A 24,599-nucleotide genomic window follows, 5' to 3' on the forward strand; every position below is an offset into this window, starting at 1 on the left:
TACCAAACCCCTCATGTTGGGTAACTGTATCTCCACCCAAAACCCGTTTAATGTAGGTATCTTTGGGGGATAACCATATAGCCCTTAACTGACTCCTTGGTTCATATTTACCTTCCTTTGCTGTTCACAGGTCAAGTTGGGCTCTCTTCCCCTACCCTTCCGCTACCCCATTAATCTAATACATTGGTTAATCAGACTCAATATAAACTTTTAGTTGAATAAGCCACATGTTTCCTGTGAAGTTTCCTCGTTTGAGGAGAGGCCTTTTCTCCTGCTTTTCCATCATCAAAGGCACATTATCCAGGCATTCTCAATGGCCGCTTCCCAGCTAAGGCCCTCCAGCTGACTTGTTCCTTGTTATTCATCTGTCAGCGGTCCAAGAGAGTCCTATTCAAGTGGGCATTGGCCATTTGGCATTTAAGCTGCTTTATCTGCTGAGCTGAATTTCCGTGGATCGGAGGTGATTTGTTTTTTTGCTTCTTGATGTGTTCTTAATGGCCCCCATTGTTTTAGATTATGTTTTGATCTATGTTTCGTCTGTTTTTATTTTTATTAAAGCTGACCACCTTGTGCCATTTGGGTGGCTCCGGTCTCTAGGTTACACACACAAGAGCCTCACAGTTCTTTGGTACACAATGCATGAGAAAACACTGACTTCTTAGCAGCCTCCTGGCAAACTGCCTCGGTTTGAAATCCTGTGCTGGGAGAGAGGAAGAAAAGGGCCCCGTCAAGAAGGAAAGAGAAATTAAACTTTGCGGCCTCATTTAAAGCTGTGCATATGTCCACATCAGATTCCCGGTATGAAGTTCCTTTCATGCTGGTATAATAATGATGAAATCATGTGCATGTACTCACAGGACAATTATTTCAATTTTTAAGCACTTTTTGATTTAAGCGCTCATCCAGGAAAATTCTTTCTCCAGACATTAGGCCTACTGATCAGTGCTAGGACCGGTGGAAACCCAACAGGGCAATCCCATGCATCATGCAGGGAAGAGTCAGGATCAAGGGTCAAACTATACCCCAGGTATCAAAAGTAGCCCAGCCAGCATCTAGCACATCACCAAACCCACTACTGGTATTAGCATCTCTGGTCTCCTCTCCCTCGCTGAATTGGCCATTATTGGCTCAGAACACTAGCCACAATGCTTGGTTAGAGTCTAGATATGAGAACAATTAAGATTTTGAACTGGATTTCTGGCACGCTCGCCAGAAACACTGGCTCCCAGAGGCAAAGCACTGACTCCCTTTGATTATTTTCAGTGAAAGACATTTCCATAGTTTAGATTTCACGTTGATATTGATGCTTTTTATTTAAAAAAGAAAAAGCTGCTGTGTAAAAAGTGCCATGGAATTGTAGTCTCTGTCACATGGCTTGCAGTGCTCAGCATCATCTTGAGAGCTGAAGCATAACTATCAACTGAAAGATGCATTTTCACTTCCAGTGACCATAGTCATATTTCAAGGAATGATTTCAGTTTCATATTGATGCGATGTGTGAAAGTGGAAACATATAGTTTACTAATGGACCAGCCACTTCACAGCACTTTGCTCTTGGCAGGATACTGCTGTGCCCAAGTTCCCCCTGTTTATCGAGGCAACGTAAATTGGCTGGTATATACACTCTGAGCGTGCATTCCATCTCTTTAGCTTTATTATTCAATGAAAGAATTAAACAAATAACTTCAACCAAATCTTTAATCCATCCCAAGTAGCCTGCTTCCAGTAGGTTACTGAAAAGCTAACGTTTGAAAATCTGTACACCAACTAAGGATTGGAAAATGCAACTGCTAACTTCTATGGGGTAGAGCAAGGGTGTCAAACTTGCGTCGTCACGTATCATGACTTTCCCCCCCTTCACTAAACTGGGCTGGGCATGTGATGCATCTGGCTCACGAGCCGCGAGTATGACAACCTTGGTGTAGAGGAAAGAAGGGGGTTTTTGTGTGTGTGTGGGGGTCTTTAAAAAAAGCAGATGATCTAATTAGCCAGAATTGCACAGAATACTTTTAAGCAAAACATAGAGCCAGAAATTCCTTCAGTTTGTAATGAAGGCAAGAAAGGCAAGATCAGCCTTTCATCTGATGTTTTCTTGGGAGAACCCAAAGGAAGAGAATCAAAGGATTAACAGTTGCATGTAAATAGCATCAATATTGCAACAGCTGCTTTTAGGCTAGAGTCCTATTGAGTCTCGTTAATTCTGGTATCAGAATGCCTCTGCTGCTAACTCCTAAAAGCAATTTTTAGGAGGTACTTGGGGTAGAGAAGGCCAAAGTACAGGAAGTTAAGAAAAACTTGCCAGGATATATTGTGGATCTTGAATCAATTTGGCTTTTTGCCAAGCTTCTCAATCAACTACGTATTTAGACCAATCCAGGGTATTTTTTTAAAAAAAATGCGCTCTGGAGTTAGAGTACTCTGCAGAAGAACAGTGGATTGTTTGGCAAATGACACCATGGAAATTTAAAATGTGGGACTGGGATGAAATCTAAAAATTTTCACTATTGGTTCTGTGGGCATGGCTTAATTAGTGGGCGGGGCTTGGTGGTCAGGTGACTGGGTGGGCATGGCTTGTTGGTCAGGTGGGTGTGGCCAACTCAACATCACTTCTAGCTGTGCTAGACTCCAAATGGCCCCTGCAACAAGCAGGAACCTCACACAGGCACAAAAAGCCCAAAAAACCAACTTTCACACACATACAACACAACACAACAGGCTCACCCACAATGTAAAAGCAGCTGTGCTAGACCCAAAATGGCCCCTGCAACAAGCAGGAACCTCACACAGCCACAAAAAGTTCAGAAAACCAACTTTCACAATTCACACACACAAAATTCCACATACAGTTTTGTGAGATTTTGTGTGTTTCTGTAGTTAGAAACACACAATATCTCAGAAAGCTGCACAAATATTATTTTATTTTATTTTTATTTTTATATAAAAGCAGCTAAATTTAAAACTTCCTAAACTTTAAATGGCTAAGTTTAAAAAAAGAATGACTAAAAAAAAACCCCAATTAACTATTTTTTTAAAGCTCCCAAAGGGGGAAAAAACTTACAGGCAGGCAGGCAGATAGAGCTGCTCACCGATGAGCTTGATTGCAGGCAGGGAGATTCAGTTGCTTGCTGATGCAAAGGATTGCAGGGATTACAGCAAGTGAAACAAGGCAGGTGTGTGAAGGTAAGCAAGCTGGAGGCTCGGGGAGCGGGGAGGGATTTTTGCTACCGGTTCTCCGAACTGCCCACCGCCATCACTACCGGTCCGAACCGGGAGCATTTCACCACTGACTGTACCTCAATGATGGAGCACCTGCTTTGCCTTTCCATTGAGAAAAAATGAGCACAACTTTTCTCCGACAAGATGATTTTGGCATATGTCTCCCCACATCAAATTGTTGCCCTCCTTCAAAAATATTCCTCTTAGAACTAAGACAAGAATCATCTCAGGTTTAGATAGGACTACCTAAAGTAGTGCTAAGACATTTATATTACAGGAAAGTGGACTAACTTAAAGACTTGCTCTTAGGATGCTACTCTCAGCTCCTTATCCCGCACAGCACGGAGACAGCAAGAGAACACAGCCGGACACATCAAACAGAGGTTGAATGCTGGTTTAATGCTTTCGTCAGATACGAGACAACGCTGAGCTACAAAGCCTTTCAAAGTTGGCGCTACGAGCATCCACCTCATAACGCTTTTTATCTCGGTGCCCCGCCCCTTCTGTAATGGCTGGGCGTCATCCATCAGCTGTGAAGTCTTGTTCTGGGGCTCCGCCTCCAGTAATCCAGCATCCTCCTCGCCGAGCACAGCGATTATCCTTGATTGTGGACCTACCCCCGATGCCCCACTACCCGATTCCACATCGCCTACACCCTGTGCTACCTCCACCGCTATAAGGTTTTGTTGCCCTGCCAGATAGGTCCTGTGGGTTATATCCTTCACCGTTCCTCCTTCCCGTCCTGTCAGTGTGTCGAGCACGCCGGGCTCAACAGCTACTTTTCCTGTGTTAGTAGATTGATCTTTAAATGTAATAGACTTTAAAAAAAAATTCTTATATATAGCATCTCTGCTGGATTGGTGATATTTTCTTATGCAAGGATCAGAGGAGAGAAAAAAAAAGGGAAATGAAAGAAACAGTAATTGAGAATAAATAACATTGGTGGGAACCTAGAGTTGAAAAAGTAGTCAGAAATGAGCAGGTTAAAATATTGTGGGATTTTGGAATACAACCTGATAAATACATCAAATTTAACTGTGATTGAAAAGAAGAAAGTGTGGCTAATTGATGTGGCAATACCAGAAGGTAGTAGAATAAAAGACAAAAAAAAATGGAAATAATCACAGTGTATAAAGACCTGAAAATCAAAATTGAAAGATTATGGTATGAGCCAGGTGTGGTGCTGTTACCAAAAAATCTTGGTCAGCACTTCGAAAATCTGTGCTTTGACAAAATTTCCATCTGTCAATTACAAAAGGCCCCATTGCTTAGATCTACACATATGGTATGTTCTGCTGATACATCACAACATCCTAGGTTCTTCGGCCAGAACTCAATGGTGTTCTTGGTAGAAGGCCAGCACCAGCTAAAGAACTGGGAGCTGTGATTTCACATTGTCATGTATATAATGATGGTGATGGTGATGGTGATGGTGGTGGTGATGGTGGTGGTGGTGGTGGTGGTGATGATGATGATGATGATGATGATTCCTGCAAACCGAATACACACACACACATACACACACATACACGATCTCCTCCATATAAAAAGCTCTCTTCACTGAAATTGTAACAAGCAGGATCTTTAAGCCCCACTCTCTCCTAGGATTAAATTTCATTTAATAATAGCTGGCTTTATTTCAGGCACCATTAACAAGAGATGCTAGGAATTTACAGCTTAATCAAACACTCTGTCCAGTGCATTTATCCTCTCATAAATTCAATCAGTGTGATTGACTTTAATGTGCGCTTTCCAGGAATTATGATAAAGGAGCATATCCTGTTGAGCTAACGGGAAAGGTGGGCTGACTCTGCTTGAAATGGAATCAAATGCTGCCTGCAAAAAAGACATAACTGTGGTGAGAAGATAGAATTTGGGGCTTGGGAGGGGGGCTTCATTGATTTTTCTGGAGGTGAAAGGGGAGAAGACCCCTTTTCCCTTCTTGTTCTAGTGCTCTTGGGGTTCAAAAACTGCATCTGCTTGAATATGTGGTCTCAAGAGGGTACACTGTTGTGGTCAGGGCCACACTTTCTGCGACATTGTAGGAGGAGAGCTGTGTTAGTCTATGACAGCCAAAATTGGAAAGGAGTCTGGTAGGGTATTTTCCAATTAACAGCCCTCTCTCAACAGAGCAGGAGAGATACAACATCATCTATCTCCAGTGTCCTTTCAACAGTTCTAAGAAGGCTCCACACCCATTTGCACCACTCAGGTGATCCTCATGACACAGATAAACCTCCAGATGGCCTTAACAACTCGACTCACTAAAAGAATGTAAATGAGTACAAATCCTTCCATTCCCTACCATCCAGTCGAAGCTGAAGAAACTTCTTGCATAAGAAGCAAAACATGTTCAAAGAAAACCAGAAAGTCCAGTTGCCTCTTGAAAAACCACCTTTGGGACAACCATGAGCCCAAAGACTGAGGGTCTCCATAGACATTTTCCATTAACATGTTTTCTTAAGAGGCATCAGCTCTTGTGAGTTACTGATCACTTCATCAAATGCAGTGGAATGATTGGACTGACATAAGAATTAAATTATCAGCAGTGGGAAGGAAGAAAAGACAGAAGAAAAGTTGGTTATGCAGGTGCAGGTTACTTGTGAGACAGGGTATATAAGGTATCTTATCAATGAACTATGTTAAAAATCTATTTTGTTATTGGGACATTCAGAAATTGCCTGGAACGTTTTGTTATATGTGCCTTTAGCAGCCGCTTGCTCAATTGTGTGAGTAAAGGGTTCCCCCCTCTCCATACTCTACTTTGAGATTTGTAATAGAGGAGTGTCCTAGAACAGGGGTCTCCAACCCTGGCAACTTTAAGACTTGTGGACTTCAACTCCCCTAATTCCTCAGCCAGCAAAGGCTGGGAGTTGAAGTCCACAAGTCTTAAAGTTGCCGAAGTTGGAGACCCCTGTCCTAAAAGATTCAAATGCTCCGATGTTACACTGCCCATATTTTGACTCTTATATCAAACTTTGTCTCCATTAATTTGTGTGTGTGTGTGTGTATGTGTGTGTGTGCGTGTGCGTGTGTGTTTCTAAAGTCTGGCTTAGTTGTCCGAATGCTGATGGCATGTATCATCAGATTAGAGGAAAAATACTTGAAGGCATAGTAGAGAAAGGATATGTAATGCATGGGAAGAATTGTACTTCTACTACTACATCACAGTTTGAGTTCCAGTTGTTATTATTTATTTATTTATTTAGTTGCTACCCAATTAAAAAATGACTCAGCAACCTAGGCTAGCCTTAGATTTGATGAGTTGGTTCTGGTAATAGAGTAGGCTGCAATCTTCCAGTGACTCCAGTGCCTCACTTGCTTGGCACATACTGCCGGTGAACGTGACTTATGCAAACATACAGTCGGAAAGAACAGGAATTGGATGAATGGAGATCAGCCTCCTGGATGGAGATAGATTCCACTTGGAATGGAGTCATTGAATGAATCATTCTGAATCAATGGAGTCATTGAATCAGAAGATGCTTGTGTTAGAATGTATGACACCCAAGTGCCACACTGTTCACACATTGATATGTTTGTTAAAAAATAAAAAAAAACTTTTTTTAAAAAAGAAGATGCTACACATGTTCTGGCAGAGCCCATAAAAAAAACTGCAGAGGAGACTTCATACATTATTCTTGGCAATCGTTTGGAATGTTTTTCCCCTCCCCCCCAATTTCCCAGACTAGCTTATAAAAGCAGAGTCCTTAAATTTCACTTTTGGAAATCAACTTTCCAGATCTTGGGATAGAAATCAGTTTGATCTTGGCTGCTTCATTCACACAACACTTGATTTGGAGCTGCAAGTTGGTGATTAAATGCCAGGGTAGTAATATCAATATGGGATGGAGAAAATTATGACTGAATTGTTGCCTCTTGCACCATTAGTTTAGGAATCCAATTGATTTTCAAGATATCCTGTGTATATGTCACTGTGTAGTTTGCTCTATTGGCTTTGCCAGAAGAGACTTAAATTGTGGCTTCTAAGAAAATCTCAATCTTTTCATGATAGGTGTGAAGTGTGAAAATTGTATCTGAGAAGAACCAAACAGCCTTGCTGAGACCTCTGGACTAAAACTAGCCATAGCCAGTTTAAAATTGGAGTCATTGATTTAAATTTAAAATTGGAGTCATTGATTAATCAAAAATCTAATTATTACCAAGTCCATTTTATTGTTCAGTCATACATCAGTAGGATATATGGAGCTCATGCTGTTTGTGTTGTGAATGTCATACTTTACATGAGAAGTTGACAATGTTTGCCTTTTCTCTGATATATTTATCACCTGGTTTGAAATGTATGGTACATAGGCATTAGTTTTAAAGTGGATTGACTTATTTCTGGATTTCTTCTACATTAGAGTTGTGCAAAACAATTCAAACTTGAAATACTGTGTCCCCATACTAGGTATTTTGAGATTAATGCATCTTAGAAGGTTTTGTACACCTTTAACATGCATCTCATCCTTGGTGCTTCAATCCGAAGCCAACCAATAAAATGGAAGATGAGTTACTTTTAATTGGATAGGATGAATGATTACATTGATCTTCTAAGCATGAAACTGAGAAATGGTGAGTTCTGTTAAAAGGAGATGAAGGCCACTTATATTTGGGAGAAAAGATTTGGGATTTTAAGTCCAACGGATGAAGACAGATATTCATTAATACTTATTATTTTTAGATGTTTTATGCCACCTTTATTATTTTTATAAATAACTCAATATGGTGAACAAAGCTAATACTTCTTCCTTAAATTTACATCTGGTTTTTGTCTCTATTGCCTTTTTTTTGTCTTGTTGGTTTGTTCCCTGTATTTGTACTATGGGTTATATATCAATTTAAATAAACCGCTCCATTAAAAAATGCCACAACTGTTCCAACTGCATACTAGTCTGCCATGAAAGAAAAATTAGAATGCACATCTTAGAATGGCCTGAAGGGTCACTTTGGACTGCGGCCAATAGCAATAGCACTTAGACTTATATACTGCTTCATAGTGCTTTGAACCACTCTCCGAGTCAGCATATTGCCCTCAACAATTTGGGTCTTCATTTTACCAACCTTGGAAGGGTGGAAGGCTGAATCAACCTTGAGCCGGTCAGAATTGTACTTCTGGTAGTCAGCAGAATTACCTGCAATACTGCATTCTAACCACTGCACCACCACAGTTCAAAATGCTGCCATGAAGGGAGCATATGGAGGAGATACATATTAACTAGATGGCCATTTGTATTGGTAAAAGCTGCTAATTTGCCCCACTGCTGTTTCAATTAAACTACAGAAGCAGAAATAAAGAAATGTTGTCAAAGAGTCTTCGAGGGAGCTTTTGAATCATGTGCATAAGAGTGGCTTTTTATTATTATTAATGGGCAAAATATTGTAGAGGTCATTTTTTCTTCTTCTTCTATTCAGTCTTGTCCAGTCCCTGCAGTCTTCTTGGCAAGATTTTTCAGAAGGTTTGCCATTGCCTCTACCCGCTCCATGGCACAGGACCCGGGTACCTTCGAGACCGTCTTCTGCCACCAATAGCCTTCCACCGACCAGTCCGTTCCCACAGAGAGGGTCTCCTCACGGTGCCATCAGCCAAGTTATGTCAACTGGCGACACCCAGGGGGAGGGCCTTCTCTGTGGGAGCCCCAACCCTGTGGAATGAACTGCCCCCGGAAATACGTAAGATCTCCGACCTCCGGGTGTTCCGCTGCGCACTGAAGACCCTGTTGTTCCGCCAGGCAGGGCTGTCAATATAATAATTTTAAATTGGGGTATTTTAATTTTTGGGGTTTTAAATCGGCCAAATCTATTTAATTATTTTAATTTTTAATTATTGTTGTGTCTTGTGTTTTTAAATTGGCTGTACACCGCCCTGAATCCTTCGGGAGAAGGGCGGTATAGAAATAAAATTATTATTATTATTATTATTATTATTATTATTATTATTATTATTATTATTATTATTATTATTATTATTATTATTATTATTACTACTACCCTAAGGCTGAGAAAGAGGGACTTGGTCTAAGATCAGCCAATTGGCCTTGTGCCTAAGGCAGGACTAGAACTCTTGGTGTCCCAGTTTCTAGTCTGATGCGTTAACCATGACACCAGACCACTAAGCATATGCAAAAGCAATATAAGCATAAATAAGAAATTGAGAAGACCTGCTACACAGTTTGTTTTTTCCAAGTGAGGAGATACTTATGCTGTTTTCTTTCTTTAACTTACAGTTTTGCATTTAGTATTTATTCCTATTCCCTGAAATCCAGCTCAATAATTATACTCAATTTCTTTAATATGGCATAAGCCTTTTTCCCTCCACACCCCCTCCTTCGGTCTCAGCCATGCTGAGCAGTCAGCATAAATGCTATTCCGTTGCATTAGTGCCCAAAGGAAATGCTACATCAGCTTTTTCTCTCAATGCCTTCCATCTGGTTTTAGGTACAGAATCAACAAGAGGTCTCATCTTAAGATGAGTCAGCTCTTCAGTTTCCATCACCCCTGTTTTCTCCTCCCCCACCCCATGCTAGAGGAAACAGAGTTTTATGTGTTCAAAATCATTTGCATTGCATCATAATGATCTAATTCATAGAAGGCTCTACAAATATTTCCAGCGGCACAAAGGACTCAGTTCCAGGATTGTAAATGCTTGCTCTAGCATAAATTGTCTGTGAGAAAAGATAAGGCCAGCTTATTTTAAAGACGATTGAAATTTTGCACTATAACCTCTCAAGATGAAAGCAAAAAAGAACAAATCAGTATTTTAATTCTTCTCTTAAAATCTAGTGTTCATTTTTTTTTAATGCAACGAATGAAAATGGCAATGGAAGCACTGAGAATATCACATAGCTGGCCTGCTTACAAGTCAGCCTCCCTCCCAATACACAATGAGGAATCATGATAACATTTGCAACACAATCTGTGATGTGGCCACTTAAATACAGATCTCTTGCATTCCTTATAGGAGACATCTTTATGAGAGAAAGATGGCATATATGCGAAGTAGTGCTTTTTCTTTAAGAAAGAACAAGTTGATAAATTAAGCAGATGAATAATATGGCCTATATTATCAAATCATCTCTAACCCATTGGGGATAGACCCGTTCTTCACAGCTGGTTTTTAAAATATAGAATACACATCATTTGAAAGAGCCGTGGTGGGGCAGTGGTTAGAATGCAGTACTTCAGGCTAATTCTGCTGACTGCCGACTGCCAGCAGTTTGACAGTTCGATCCTCACCGGCTCAAGGTTGACTCAGCCTTCCATCCTTCCGAGGTCAGTAAAATGAGGACCCAGATTGTTGGGGGCAATAAGCTGACTCTGTAAACCGCTTAGAGAGGGCTGTAAAGCACTGTGAAGCAGAATATAAATCTAAGTGCTATTGCTATTGTTATGTTCCAGTTATGTATTGTAGTGGTATGTAGAAATTACCTTGGTCGCAGCCAGGGCAATGGTTGGTTAAAAAAGGCAGCTTACCCCACAGCAAGAATGTGGGTGTGGCAAGCCTTTCCTAATTTCTTGGGCTGCAAAGGCAAGGTGGGTGGGTGGGTGGGGAGAAAGAGAAATTCACTTTCAGATTTGCAAGAGTTTGTTAATGTAACCTCACAGTAGAGTTAATTCATCTGAATGTGCTTCTTGTCCGGACTATCTCATGAGGCTGGCAATGTATCAAGTTTAATATTCTACTTATATTGGTGTGGGGAGGGGATTCCTTTGAGTCAGTGTTGATTCCTAGAAAAACTGCCTGGATAAGACTTGGTTTTCTTGGCAAGATTTCCTCCCTAGGGCTGTGAGAAAATGACTGGCCCAAGGTCACTATGTTGGCTTTCTGCTTAAACCAAAACTAGAAGTCATGGTCTCTGGTTTTCTAGCCTGATGCTGTAATTATTGCACCAAATTGCTTCCAGTATTTTATTACATTAGAATAATTTATATCAAGTTTAACATTTGATGAAATATATTGTATTCAACATTGGCTTCAGAAATTTAAAATAAGGTGTGATTATAGCTTGGTTATTCTGATGAGGCCTTATAGCAGGGGTATCAAACTCGCGTTGTCACAGCATCACGTGATGTATCGGGACTTTCCTCCCCCCCCCTTTGCTAAATCAGGCATGGGTGTGGCCAGTGCATGACGCATCTGGCTTGCAGGCCTGCGAGTTTGACAGCCCTGCCTTAGAGGCTGGAAGTCTATGATCGTGTTCTCTCTGGCATTAGGGCTTTTTAGAGGGTGGGGATAGATGATTAAATAACTATAGTTCCTGGTATTATAGATAGATTGTCCAATATTTTATTTTTATTTATTACATTTATAAGCCTAAATTTATATTACTAATTTCCTTTAATTGTATTGTTTTCAGGCAATTTGAACATTGAGATTGGAATAGCCTATAAACCCACTTTTTTAAAAAAAAAAAAATGAGTGCATATGCACAATTAACCGACGGAAGTGAGAGGCTTACATACTCATTCAGTGCTTTTCTATGTGAGACAAGCAATCCAAGAGAATAACTGATTTTATGTTTGATATATTTAATATTAGGTATGTGCTCCCACTCAGATTTGATGTCCCCTCCGACCCTTGAGTTGCACCAAAATATTATAGATCGTATGAATTTAAGATGTGTAATGGACTTCATACAAAGATACATCTGACAAATATTACTATTTATTTTTATCTTGCACTGTCTGTTGAAAATCATCTCCTAATGACTCTGTGTGTGTGTGTGTGTGTGTATGCAATATACATAGTTGAATTTATATTTACTGACAAAGAAATAAAGGGAGACTAGTATAGATCTATTTCAAGCTATTTAGCTCTCATCAGCTAGCCAAACCCTTCTGGGATTTGAACCTGGGCTTGCTTGCATATTAGGCAAATGCATTAACCTCTAAGCCACAGGTTCTCCTCGCTTTGTCAGCTTGTACCAGGAGAGATTGCCAGAGGGCTCCTGGATTGGGGCTGAAAGGCGAAAGGAAGCAGTATGCTCCTTCCCATATTTGGGTAGACCAGGTTGCTTCGACAGAAAACCCATATATATATATCAGTTTCACACCCATACCTCTTTCAAACTTATTGTAAAGATGTAATTGTTAGCGGCAAAAGAATTATTTTACATCCCTAAACATGTTTGAATTTTTCTGTTGTTCTGGAGAAAATAAATGGCAGTTTGCTTACAAGTTCCTTGATTTTTCCCTTGCTCCCATAATTAAGAAGATACGAGTGAGGTCACTGGGCCGTAAAGTGAGATTTTTATCTACTCTGGAGAGGCAGAACCTCAATTTATACCAATTATTGCATTGCTACAGTGCCTGATTGTCTTCACCCTTAGAACTTGAAGTGTGTGTGTGTACTTTTGTAGACAACTGTGAAGATTAAAAGAAAAAAAAAATGCCAGTGAAGTTCTGCACTCAATAGACCAGGCAGCCCAGGATTAAAGTTAATTTGGGAGAGGAAGTTAATAGAATAGAAAGAAGTTAATAAGCTTAGATTCAGCATTCTGCACAAGAGAAAAAAAGCCACTTCAAAAGTGTTTGAACATGTAATGAAAAAGCAGAATTTTATTGTCATTTTGTCCATTATTCAGCATTGCTGTAAATGGCTTACATTTACGGCAGCTTCTGTACAGACGTGTGGCTTTGAATTACCAGAACAGCAAAATTTAAAATGAAAATAAATGCTTAACAATTCCACACAAGATTTTACAGTCCAACATTTTTCACTGATTATGTTGAAAGACACTGTTACTACAGTTATTCGGCATGAATAAAAAACTACAACTTTTCTTTTAAGACAGGAGTCACTTGTTTTAATTCTTTTTACACTGTTTAAAATTACTGTGATAAAAATAATGAAAAAAGCTTTTTTTTAATTAATGCCATACACCAGCATAATATAGCATTTGTCCCCATTATATATTTTTGTATAATATACAAAATAGAATGTTGACAAACTGTTGAATCCGTGCTATTAACTTTGTTGGTTGGAGTGGGTGGGAGGTGACAATTTTCTTACATGTGGTCTTTTATCAGAAAAGCCTCAAAAGGTCCTTAATTTCTTTTTTTTAAAAAAACACCCAATATGAGGCTCTGCCTTGCCTGAAAGTATTTTTCAGTGTAACAGCAATAGCATAAAAATGTAGATACACTCAGAACAGCCTAATTCACTTCAGTGTGAACTAGGCAGTAGGTGAGGCTTGCATATTGAAGAGGGTGAAAATTCTGGTCCCTTTCTATAAAATACTCAAGTGCATGCTTCAAATTAAAGTGGCTTGGCCACCAGGGCCTTGCCACCCCTTCTCAAAAATTATTGGTCTTAACCCTACTACACTCAGAGGTATCTCAACAGACTTCAAAGAACCATGAAGAAAGTATATTTCCATCCCTGCTGTTTCAGCTCCATGCATTTAATACAATAAATCTAATATTTTTGTGATCTGATTCTTGTGTGTGTGTGTGTGTGTGTGTGTGTGTGTGTGAGAGAGAGAGAGAGAGAGAGAGAGAGAAAGATTTTAAAAGGTTATTAGAGCGATAAGGGCAGAACATGAAGGAAATGCACAATATTTACTTTATGAAACTGCAGTACTAATTAGGCCTACATGTTTTTAAAATGAATGATTCCACATTTGGGTGGCTCTTCAGAACAGAGAGGAAATGAAAATAGTCACTGGTTCAGTTTTGCAAAGGCTTATACACAAGTACAAAAGGAAGGAAGCATGCATGCAGCGGTCTAAAGGGCAATTTCTACAGACTTCTTGGCTTCTACTGTACTTATGCAAGGGGAAAAAAAATCTTTGGACTGTTTCACTTTCCTTTGGCACAAAATAAAAGGAGCACCTTCTGCAGATAAAATGATACTTCTGAATCCAACATTCAGTTTGAAGGAATATGTGCATTTTTCTCTGCAGTTCAAAGTCTTCTGGAAAGTCTACAGGAATTATAAACACAAAATACATGCCTGCACAAGCACTCCTGTATAAAGTCACACAATTTTGTATTTTTGCTGTGTGAAAGCTATTTGATCCAAGTTAGGTCATCAAAGCTCATCCCCTCCCCAGAGTATAGAAGGGTTAAATACCTTGCGTCATAATATGGACTCTATACCACCATTAAGATTTAAGAATTAAGATCCATTAAGATTTAAGAATTAAGATCCAATAAACATTTTGAAACAAATCGTATGATTCTGATGTTTCTAGGCAATGCCCACAACTTCAAATTCTATTCATAGGGATTATAACAACACATCTTCTCTCTCCATTCCCTGACTTATCCTTCTTCCCTGTCCTAATATGAAATTATGAATCTTAGAAGCTCTGTTTTTAAAGGTAGGTTGGCACTTGTTTCCATATTTGTGTTCATTTTATATTTCTCTGATTTCCCCCCTATCAAATGTACTTTTAGTTTAATCTGATTGGCAAGATTGGCATACTAATCATAAACATTTTCTTAGGAATCACTTCAACAGGTAGTAAAAGTTAAAATAAGGATATTAGCCAAATAAGCTCTTCCTTACTTTAGCATTTCATCTCTCCAATGCCTGAATATATTCTATGAAAGACTATTCCTACCAATGACCTTGCGAAATGTTAGCATACCACATTTATATTTAGTGCTATCCAAATCATTTCCAGGTCAGCATGATGTGGCAAGGCGCTGAAGAGACAGAAGTCATAATTTTCCCTGTTTTATTTGCAGTGCTGATTTCCCACAGCACAAAAAAGAATAGCCAAACAAAATCACATTTTGTTAAATGCTTATATATTTAAATGGCTTTTGTTTAAAATCATTTAGCACATTTAAACTGAAATTTTCTAAAATCAGCATTTCTATGTTTAAGAAATTCATAAATTCAACAAATATTTTACATAGAATAAAAGCCTCTTTCCAACCCAGACTTTGTCTTCACACAGACACAGGATACCTCACTTTTGTTGGTAAACCATCATCTCACACACACGTATTTGTTAATCACACATTCCTAGCTTTCTTAAACTTTGCAGTGGGGGTGAAAATATTTAATACATGTATAATTTCTGGTATCCTTGTGTGTTATCCTTCCAGGAGCATTTTTGAAAGTAAATACTGAAACCTGTTAGTGTTAACCAAAAACAGTCAAAATAGATTTTCAATAGTTTGCATACTATTGTTAAAATATTCACTGATGCTTAAGTAAATGGCTAAACATGTAAATGTTTACAAGCTTATTCAGTAGCACAGATTATGTGCCTGTTTCTGGGTATCTTGTAAATTATCACTTGAGCAGTAATACTTGGAACTGCTACGTGAATAGCACCTGAAGAGAAAATCATGCAGAATGCTGGCTTTACACAAAATGCTATTCTAACATGTGGTTTCTCTGTGGCTTAGTAGGCTTTGTAAACCCATACAGGGATATCAAGGAAACATGGCTTGGTTTTTCTAGGTGAACCAAGCAAACTCTGGTCTATTCAATAAACCATGGTTAAGCAACTGGTGATGGAGAAAGCTATTTTCCCTGTGCGATAGTCAGAAGAGGATTATGTGAAAGGGGCATCTCTTTTGCCTTCCATTCTGTGGTTTTTGCAACTGCATCTCAGGGCTAGTCAGCTGTTTTGAGAAAATTCACAGCAGCTGTTCACAGCTCCTAACTCTGGAGCTGCACAGATACCATAAAGAAAAATCTTTCCTTTCATTACATTTTCTATTTTACTCCCAAGTATTGAATGCAGCGCTCAGGAGATTTTCATTTATAAGCCTCACATTTTTAAAGAGGATTAAGACAAGACAAAAATAGCTCAGGTAAAATCTCGTTTTACAAGGAGCAATTTTGTTGAATAATTAGAAATGTATTTGACTTTGTTCAAACTATGATCTATATTTACATATTGCTGGTACCTATATGCATTTTATTGCAAAATTGGTCTGCTTTGCTTTACTCAATGAAAGAATATTTAAACGTAATCCACACAGGTTGGTGGTGTGAACATATAGGCTAAGGCATACATGAGCCCACTAATTCATTTTTTCTTCTTCTGTGTGTTTTGTCTGTGTCTGTGTGTGTTTGTGTATGTATGTAGGGCTTTCATAACCCACCCAGATTCTGCAGATTCAATTGGGGAATGTGGGGGAACCAAACACATAGGTTGGATTATCATACTTAATTTCCAACCCTTTTTTTCCTACAATGGTTTAATGGATTTACATTTCTGCCCCAGGAGCTTCCATTGAATATGGATAGGTTCATTTAGAACAATAAGGAAAAGTGAAATAACAGAAATACATAATAAAATTAGAGTACCTCTTAGATACTGCAGCACAATGCTGTGAAGACTAATACTTCCAGACAAACCACATTTTTATGGGTTACCATATCAACACATTTGTGACCCCTAGAAAAAATATATGTGTCATGATAAAGCAATCTGTCATCTAAAAACCTTTCTTATGATACACTATACAAGCTATTATACAATAAGTTGATAAACTGCATTTAAAGCTGTATTAGCCCTTCCTTCTTTTTCTTCAAACACTATCAGATTCTATACATTTGAAAGTATTAAACAAAATTGTATTAGTAACATATCATGTTATGATTGTTAATTCTTGTTAAGCACTTATACCTCTTGTTTTATTTTGGCCACTTAAAATATTTTTTGTTTTGTTTTTAACGTTTAGAGTGGCATAGTATTTTAATTTACTGAAAATTCTTAAGGTGCTCGGAGGATGGGCTACTACAGCTTACAAACTGTTTAAAACAACAAGGGAAAAAAATCACAAGACATATATGGTTGTTTTATGGCACACTAGGAGTTTGATAGAGAAGGACTGGAGCTGTACAGAGACCAAGTACTATTCTAAAGCACAAAATCAGCAGTGGAATCTTGGTGTTCTCCAGATTGGTTCACTTGAGCGAGAGAGTGAAAAACGGAAGTGAAGCCTTATACAAATTTGGGGTTTTAATTTTCCATAAAAGTTTTTTTCTTCTTCTTGTAATATGGTCTATTTTCTTTTCTGCATAAAGCTAAAAATCTTATTTGAATTAAAATCTTTTAAGAACCATTAGAAACATATACAGGGTAGAGGTACAATTATTTTGTAAATCTTGGTTTATATATTTATATATATATGTATTTATATATAATGTATGTATATGTGTTTGTGTGTGCATGTATGTATATGTATATGTGTATGTGTGTATATCACCCATACACGCACAGAGAAATGTAGTCATCAATTTCTAACTTAAAATGGAGTCAGGTTTTGTATACATTTGCCTTCAATCCAGTGTGCAATCTAACAACAGAAACTGGCTTTTTTCAGCTTGCTGAACTGCTTTATTGGGAATTAACATAGCTACTGCAAGAATAGGTGGGGTGTAGACTCCTAATCCACTGGATATGCACTGCCCATCATATTAAGTCTGAAACTTTTCACCCTACTTTCCAGCAGTTCTGATCACATTTGAGGGAAGAGGTTTCCCTTTAGAATCTACCAATTCTGAGATCCCAAGAGGTAAATCTGTTATTTGTTCTGAAAAATATGAATAGGCTACCAATACTGTTGTTTTTTTCTACATACATATTTTAAAAGAACAGGTTCTGCTATGTCTGAGTGTCCAATGAGAACAGATATGCCAATTTCTGTGCACATTGATTTTGATATGCACGTTATAGCTGCTCTGGATTGTGGCCATTGTATATATAATATACACTGATACACATTGGAGTACACACTTATATGGCAATAATTGTGTATGGAAAAAGTTAATTTCTCCATGTATAAGTAAACTTTTAAACAATAATGCATATTTTCCTGAAAGTTTCCTGATGGGCAATCAAGACTGATATTTTTAATGTCAATCCAGCCCAAGATTCTTACAATTATGGCTATTGCATTAAATGCAAATATCTAGGCTGTTTTAAAAAATGTTTGTGTTCATTAACACTTGTTTAAGACAAAGCTAGTTTTCTAGTAGCTCACAGAACATGCATGACCAATATCAAAAAATAAGCAATTCCAGTGTTCAGGTTAGATTTGGAATACATTTCAATCCTCATTCCCCACTGAAGAAGGCTGAATTATAGGCCAAATTTAGAAGGGTTATTAGGACAGTCATATTAGACAAGCCACCTTATATTCATATGATTATACTTGAAGTTCATTATCTAGAAGTCATTAAGCTATGAGCTGCCCCACTTTAAAAACAGCTGTACAATAGGCATCTTGAAGTTTTACAAAAATTATGTAAGAAAAAATGAGCAAGCTAGTCCACTGTATATAAAGGTAAAGGAAATTGCTAAAACCAGACAGTTATAGCTATAAAAGGCACAACTTCCCTTTTCTGATATACAGTTGTAAACTTTCCTCATGTTACATGCATAAATCAAAAATGCTACTTTAACTATACAAAACAATCTATACCAAAACAAAAATCTAGAAAAATTTAACCAGCCAACTGCAGAAACTCCGAGCAGAATGTTGACAATGCAGATTCCAAATTTGACAATGCTGCTTTTGATGCATTCTATACTGCCAGCATGATGGTATATATAGAGGAAAAATTCCAAGCCATACTTCTTTCTTTTTCTTTCTTGTATTCATTCAGTTGAGGTGTCTTCTGAAAGCTAGATCTTGGCCCTCTGTAAACCACATGTAGTGCATAATTACAAAACAAAAAACAAAAATACCTAATATAGGTACAATAACAAAATTAACAAGTCTCTTAGTTTATAAAAAAAGAAGTTATAATTTGACTTTTTTTTTTCTTAAGGCAACCTTTCTGTATTAAGGCAGTCACTTCTGATGAAATAGGAGCTTCTTGATATTCCCATTTGAATATTTTGGTAACTGATTGCTGATGATTTCTGCCAACATTTCTGGAAACTCAATACTCATGGATTTATCCAAAAATGTTTGGAAGCAAAAAGTTAGAAGATTCTCAACCACCTGTAAATGATAAGAAGGAAGGATGAAGCCAGCTTTCTCTGATACTCTAAAATATTGTAAGCATATTTTACCCCTACATCTTTAATACAGCAAAGATGTTTTGCTAGCCTTGAGTGCTTATGTAAAGGATAGTATTTGATGTATACATATTCACAAACATGCACATGAATAGCAAATAAGAAATGTATTTATATTGAGGTACAAAATAAGATGATAAAAGAAAACTGCCTCAATTCAACTATTACATCAAACAAACACAAATGCCCATTAAATACGGAAAGTCTGGACTGAATAGATTCATCATTTGTCTGCATTCCATATTCTCTGGGGGCAGTACATCAAAAATAGGACAATTATTTAGGCATCATGCCAACAATAATCAGAACAACATGGTTTATCAATCAACTTTAACTTTGGTATCCAATTAACTGGAAACCTTTTTATTTGAAATGCAAATTGTAAAATATAATATAGTAAATTCAGTTCAATGTAATTAATGGTCATAAGAAAATTCAAGAAATTTGCTTTTCTACACTTCCTAGCTTGTTACATTGAGAGGCAGAATAACATGCAATCTAAATATACAGTGGGGCAAAAAAGTATTTAGTTAGCTACCAATTTTGCAAGTTCTCCCACTTAAAAAGATGAGAGAGGCCTGTAATTGTCATCATAGTAGACCTCAACTATGAGAGACAAAATGAGAAAACAAATCCAGACAATCACATTGTCTGATTTGGAAAGAATTTATTTGCAAATTATGGTGGAAAATAAGTATCTGGTCAATATCAAAAATTCATCTCAATACTTTGTTATATATCCTTTGTTGGCAATGACAGAGGTCAAACGTTTTCTGTAAGTCTTCACAAGGTTGGCACACACTGTTGCTGGTATGTTGGCACATTCCTCCATGCAGATCTCCTCTAGAGCAGTGATGTTTTGGGGCTGTCGCTGGGCAATACGGACTTTCAACTCCCTCCAAAGGTTTTCTATGGGGTTGAGATCTGGAGACTGGCTAGGCCACTCCAGGACCTTGAAATGCTTCTTAGGAAGCCACTCCTTCGTTGCCCGGGCGGTGTATTTGGGATCATTGTCATGCTGAAAGACCCAGCCACGTTTCATCTTCAATGCCCTTGCTGATGGAAGGAGGTTTGCACTCAAAATCTCACAATACATGGCCCCATTCATTCTTTCCTGTACACGGATCAGTCGTCCTGGTCCCTTTGCAGAGAAACAGCCCCAAAGCATGATGTTGCCACCCCCATGCTTCACAGTAGGTATGGTGTTCTTTGGATGCAACTCAGCATTCTCTCTCCTCCAAACACGACGAGTTGTGTTTCTACCAAACAGTTCTACTTTGGTTTCATCTGACCATATGACATTCTCCCAATCCTCTTCTGGATCATCCAAATGCTCTCTAGCAAACTTCAGACTGGCCTGGACATGTACTGGCTTAAGCAGGGGGACACGTCTGGCACTGCAGGATCTGAGTCCCTGGCAGCGTAGTGTGTTACTGATGGTAGCCTTTGTTACATTGGTCCCAGCTCTCTGCAGGTCATTCACTAGGTCCCCCCATGTGGTTCTGGGATTTTTGCTCACCGTTCTTGTGATCATTTTGACCCCACGGGGTGAGATCTTGCGTGGAGCCCCAGATCGAGGGAGATTATCAGTGGTTTTGTATGTACCGCCCTGAGTCCGAAAGGAGAAGGGCGGTATAGAAATTCAAATAATAAATAAATAAATGTCTTCCATTTTCTAATTATTGCTCCCACAGTTGATTTCTTTACACCAAGCTGCTTGCCTATTGCAGATTCAGTCTTCCCAGCCTGGTGCAGGTCTACAATTTTGTTTCTGGTGTCCTTCGACAGCTCTTTGGTCTTCACCATAGTGGAGTTTGGAGTGTGACTGTTTGAGGTTGTGGACAGGTGTCTTTTATACTGATAACAAGTTCAAAGAGGTGCCATTAATACAGGTAATGAGTGGAGGAGCCTCTTAAAGAAGAAGTTACAGGTCTGTGAGAGCCAGAAATTGTGCTTGTTTGTAGGTGACCAAATACTTATTTTCCACCATAATTTGCAAATAAATTCTTTCCAAATCAGACAATGTGATTGTCTGGATTTGTTTTCTCATTTTGTCTCTCATAGTTGAGGTCTACCTATGATGACAATTACAGGCCTCTCTCATCTTTTTAAGTGGGAGAACTTGCACAATTGGTGGCTGACTAAATACTTTTTTGCCCCACTGTATATTTAAACAGCCTGCAGCTGGTGTTCAACTTCTCAGCAGTGGACTGCTGTTCAATACAGATTACAATAGTAAATTCTTATAGCTATGCTACATTTATTAATGCTGTGCATTTTAATTATTTTTATACTCACTGAAACAATTAAAACAGGGTAAGACTATGACCTTCCTATTCTTTCTTCAAATACAGTAAAAATACTCTCCACATTTTTACTGACTACCCTAAAACAATACATAAATGCATATTAATACATCTTACATCATGCATGGAGTCCAAAAGTTTTGTCAGTTGGTAAAATCGTTGCCAGTTCTGACTAGAGTTTCCTTCTCTCTTCACAATGGCTTTCCCCAACTCTTTTATGTATGTCATACGGATTTCATCAAAGAGAGCCTGACTCCTCAAGCCCTCTTTAGGAACTGGATTAAGATGACAGAATATTCAATTACATGTTACCATTTTACATTCACAATAACCAATGCAACACAAAAATGCCCTGACCTGTGCTAACTCAGTGATTATCAGCGAACAACTGCATGGATCATACAAGCATAATAGATTCATCCTCTGCCTAAAAAAACCCAGTGCATTATTGACCAACCTTATATATAGTTAAATACTCTGTAACAATCTGTTTCCAAATATAGTTACTGGTTCTCTCATTTTTACCCCTTCATTCATCAACATATATGTTTCTACTGTATTTTGAAAAATGAATCTCTTTTTCAAAGAATCTCAACAAACCAGCTTCATTATGGGGCAAATTTACTGTCAGGTTCAATTCAATTATGCATTTATTTACAAAAGGGATGGGAAATTTATATTCAGTAAGATACGGTTGGACTTCTCCTGACCCCTGACCTCTGGCTCAGACAATGGGAGTGGTTCAGATAATTTATTTTGAATTTTTTGTGCAATATTACTATCTGTGAAATATATTATATTGGCTATGGTCAAAATTCCACTTACAACAAAATTGGAGTCATCTTAACAACCAAGCGCTTTAATAATTTCTGAAAGTAAAGTATTTTCTGTCTGGCAGAAATTCTGCAATCTTAATCATCAATCATAAAATAAACAATTTCAATACACTAGGAAATATATTTATAATGGATTCATTACTCATTCTTACTGATTATCCTTAGACTGGTAAGAATTGAACGGTGATAGGGAAAAAGCACCGCAACATCTATTTGGATTGAAACTAGGATTCATATTTCCCAGATCACTGTTCAATGATGAAGATAGAGACACAATTTGCAAAATAGATCAAGATTTTAAAAAAAGCAGTAAGGGCAGAAATAACCACTTACTTGTAGAGAGAAGGAGCAATGTTTTCATGCAGAGATATTCTTCATAGGAAACCTGAAGCCGGGCTAACTCATTAGTAACCATCAGTAAACGTTTGCACTGATCATACATGCATGGTAGATTCATTCTCTGCCTGAAGAAAGAGCACACACACATCTGTATCAGTAAAAAGAAACCAATAGATTTTTTTATGGAATCATTTTAACACTCCTGAATATCCCAGAAAGTTGAATAAGTTATATATCTTCAACCTTAATATTTTTGAAGAAAATAGGACATATGGCAATGTACCAATACTCTCTGTACAACTAGTTTGGCTGCCAACTATTTACCATGTTTATAAGCTGTATTTACAAAGGCCTCAAATAGGACTTAAGAGTAAATGTTTCAAATGGACTTTAGACAGCAACTTATATCAACTGGAACTTCTGGACTGCTATCAAGAGCAGGCTCACATCAAACATCTTACAGTAATCTAAACTTGAAATGGCTGGAAGATTTAGTAACTGCAGCAAAAATAGACCAAAAAAGGCTCCTGCTGGCATACCAAATGAATCTGGTCAAAAACTCTCATTATAACCTTCATTTATTTCTTAAGGTGATAAACTGGAAGTGATCCCTAATGAAGTAAACTTCAGAGGGAGTACAGATAATCTCACCCAGAACAAAGTGATTGCTCTACTTAAGATTTGCCTTCCCTCCTCCCAACAATACTTCCATTTTGTTTGAATATTCAGAACAAAAAGATTCTGCTAGATTGTTAGGAGCCTGTATCAGAGTAAAAGCTAAAAAGAAAGATTTGTATCATATTTCAATTAGCTTACCTCTTCCAAACATTACAGCATCACACATGTACTCTAAACAGAATATGACATAGTTTAAATTTCTCCATTTCTCAAAACTGTCTTGCAGTTCTTTGAAATACTGACTACTGATAGTCCTCAGTTACCAACTGCCTTGTTTAGTAACTATTCAAAGTTACAACAGTTGAAAAAAACCCCACCAACTTGCCTATTTATAGCCACTGCAGTGTCCCCGTGTTCCTGTGATCAACAATTGGGGACTTTTAAACGAGATGGTATTTTGACGGTCACAACATCCTGCAGTCACGTAATCACCTTTTGTATGCCTCACAATCAGCTTCTGACCAAGAAGCTGATTCTGACAGAGAAGCTGGCAGTAAAATCGCAAGTCGTGATCACATGATGACCACACTTAATGTATTTGCTTTAACGACAGTAGCACAAGTGACACTATAAATCCAGTGCGGTCACATGAATTTTCACTTAGTGGCCACTGCCTTTAGCATTGGAGTTGCCAGTCCCAATTGTTGTTGGTAAGTGAGGGCTACTTGTATACTGATGGAGAAAGCAAGGAGAGGGTTCAAGGTACACAATGTGCTGAGCCTTCTTAATGTCTATGCAGGTGGAAACTGCTGATGTCTCTCTTAGCTCTGAAGAATGGCAGTCCCTGAATGAGTAGACCATTTGCTCTTCTCATTTTTCTTGAAAGAGCATCCTCAACACTTCTATTCAGAAAAGAGCATCCCAAGTGAAAGAGGATTGTTAGATACTCTTAGGGTAATCTAGAATAAAGGGGGGTAGCAGTGTGTGTTCTATTTCGTCATAATAAATGTTTTAAATTACTTTTGCTTATATTTTAGTATGGAGAAAATCAACAAGTAAAGAAACTTTTTAAAATTTATCTATCTTCTTTTCAAACTAAATTTAACGCAGATTAAAATGTTTACTCATTGCTGGTAAAATTGTGTTATGACCGTAAGATTACAGGAGATGTTTACTGAAAAAAAGATCTACATTATCAGTAAGTATTTTTCTCCTTTTTTCTTTTTAAAAATTACTGAAATATATTCTAAGCTTTTGTCTCCATTTTGTAAATTGTTCCAACA

At 37.9% G+C, this 24,599-nt stretch overlaps 1 protein-coding gene across 2 annotated transcripts in view; it reads right to left on the reverse strand.

Annotated features, from left to right (window-relative positions):
• Window positions 1–12,746: 12,746 nt before the first annotated feature.
• NR3C1 (nuclear receptor subfamily 3 group C member 1) overlaps window positions 12,747–24,599 on the reverse strand; it is a 71,812-nt gene continuing 59,959 nt past the window's right edge. For both annotated transcript variants that reach the window (XM_070937342.1, XM_070937343.1), the window contains exons 7-9: window positions 22,693–22,823; window positions 21,641–21,798; window positions 12,747–19,140 (exon numbers count right to left, since the gene is read on the reverse strand). In XM_070937342.1, coding sequence (XP_070793443.1) covers window positions 18,988–19,140; window positions 21,641–21,798; window positions 22,693–22,823 — 442 coding nt within the window. In that variant the 3' untranslated portion in view covers window positions 12,747–18,987. The remainder of the gene's footprint in view (window positions 19,141–21,640; window positions 21,799–22,692; window positions 22,824–24,599) is intronic.

Source organism: Pituophis catenifer, unplaced genomic scaffold (assembly GCF_029215685.1).
Source record: "Pituophis catenifer annectens isolate HBS135680 unplaced genomic scaffold, rPitCat1.0.hap2 SCAF_2, whole genome shotgun sequence".
NCBI lineage: Eukaryota > Metazoa > Chordata > Lepidosauria > Squamata > Colubridae > Pituophis > Pituophis catenifer.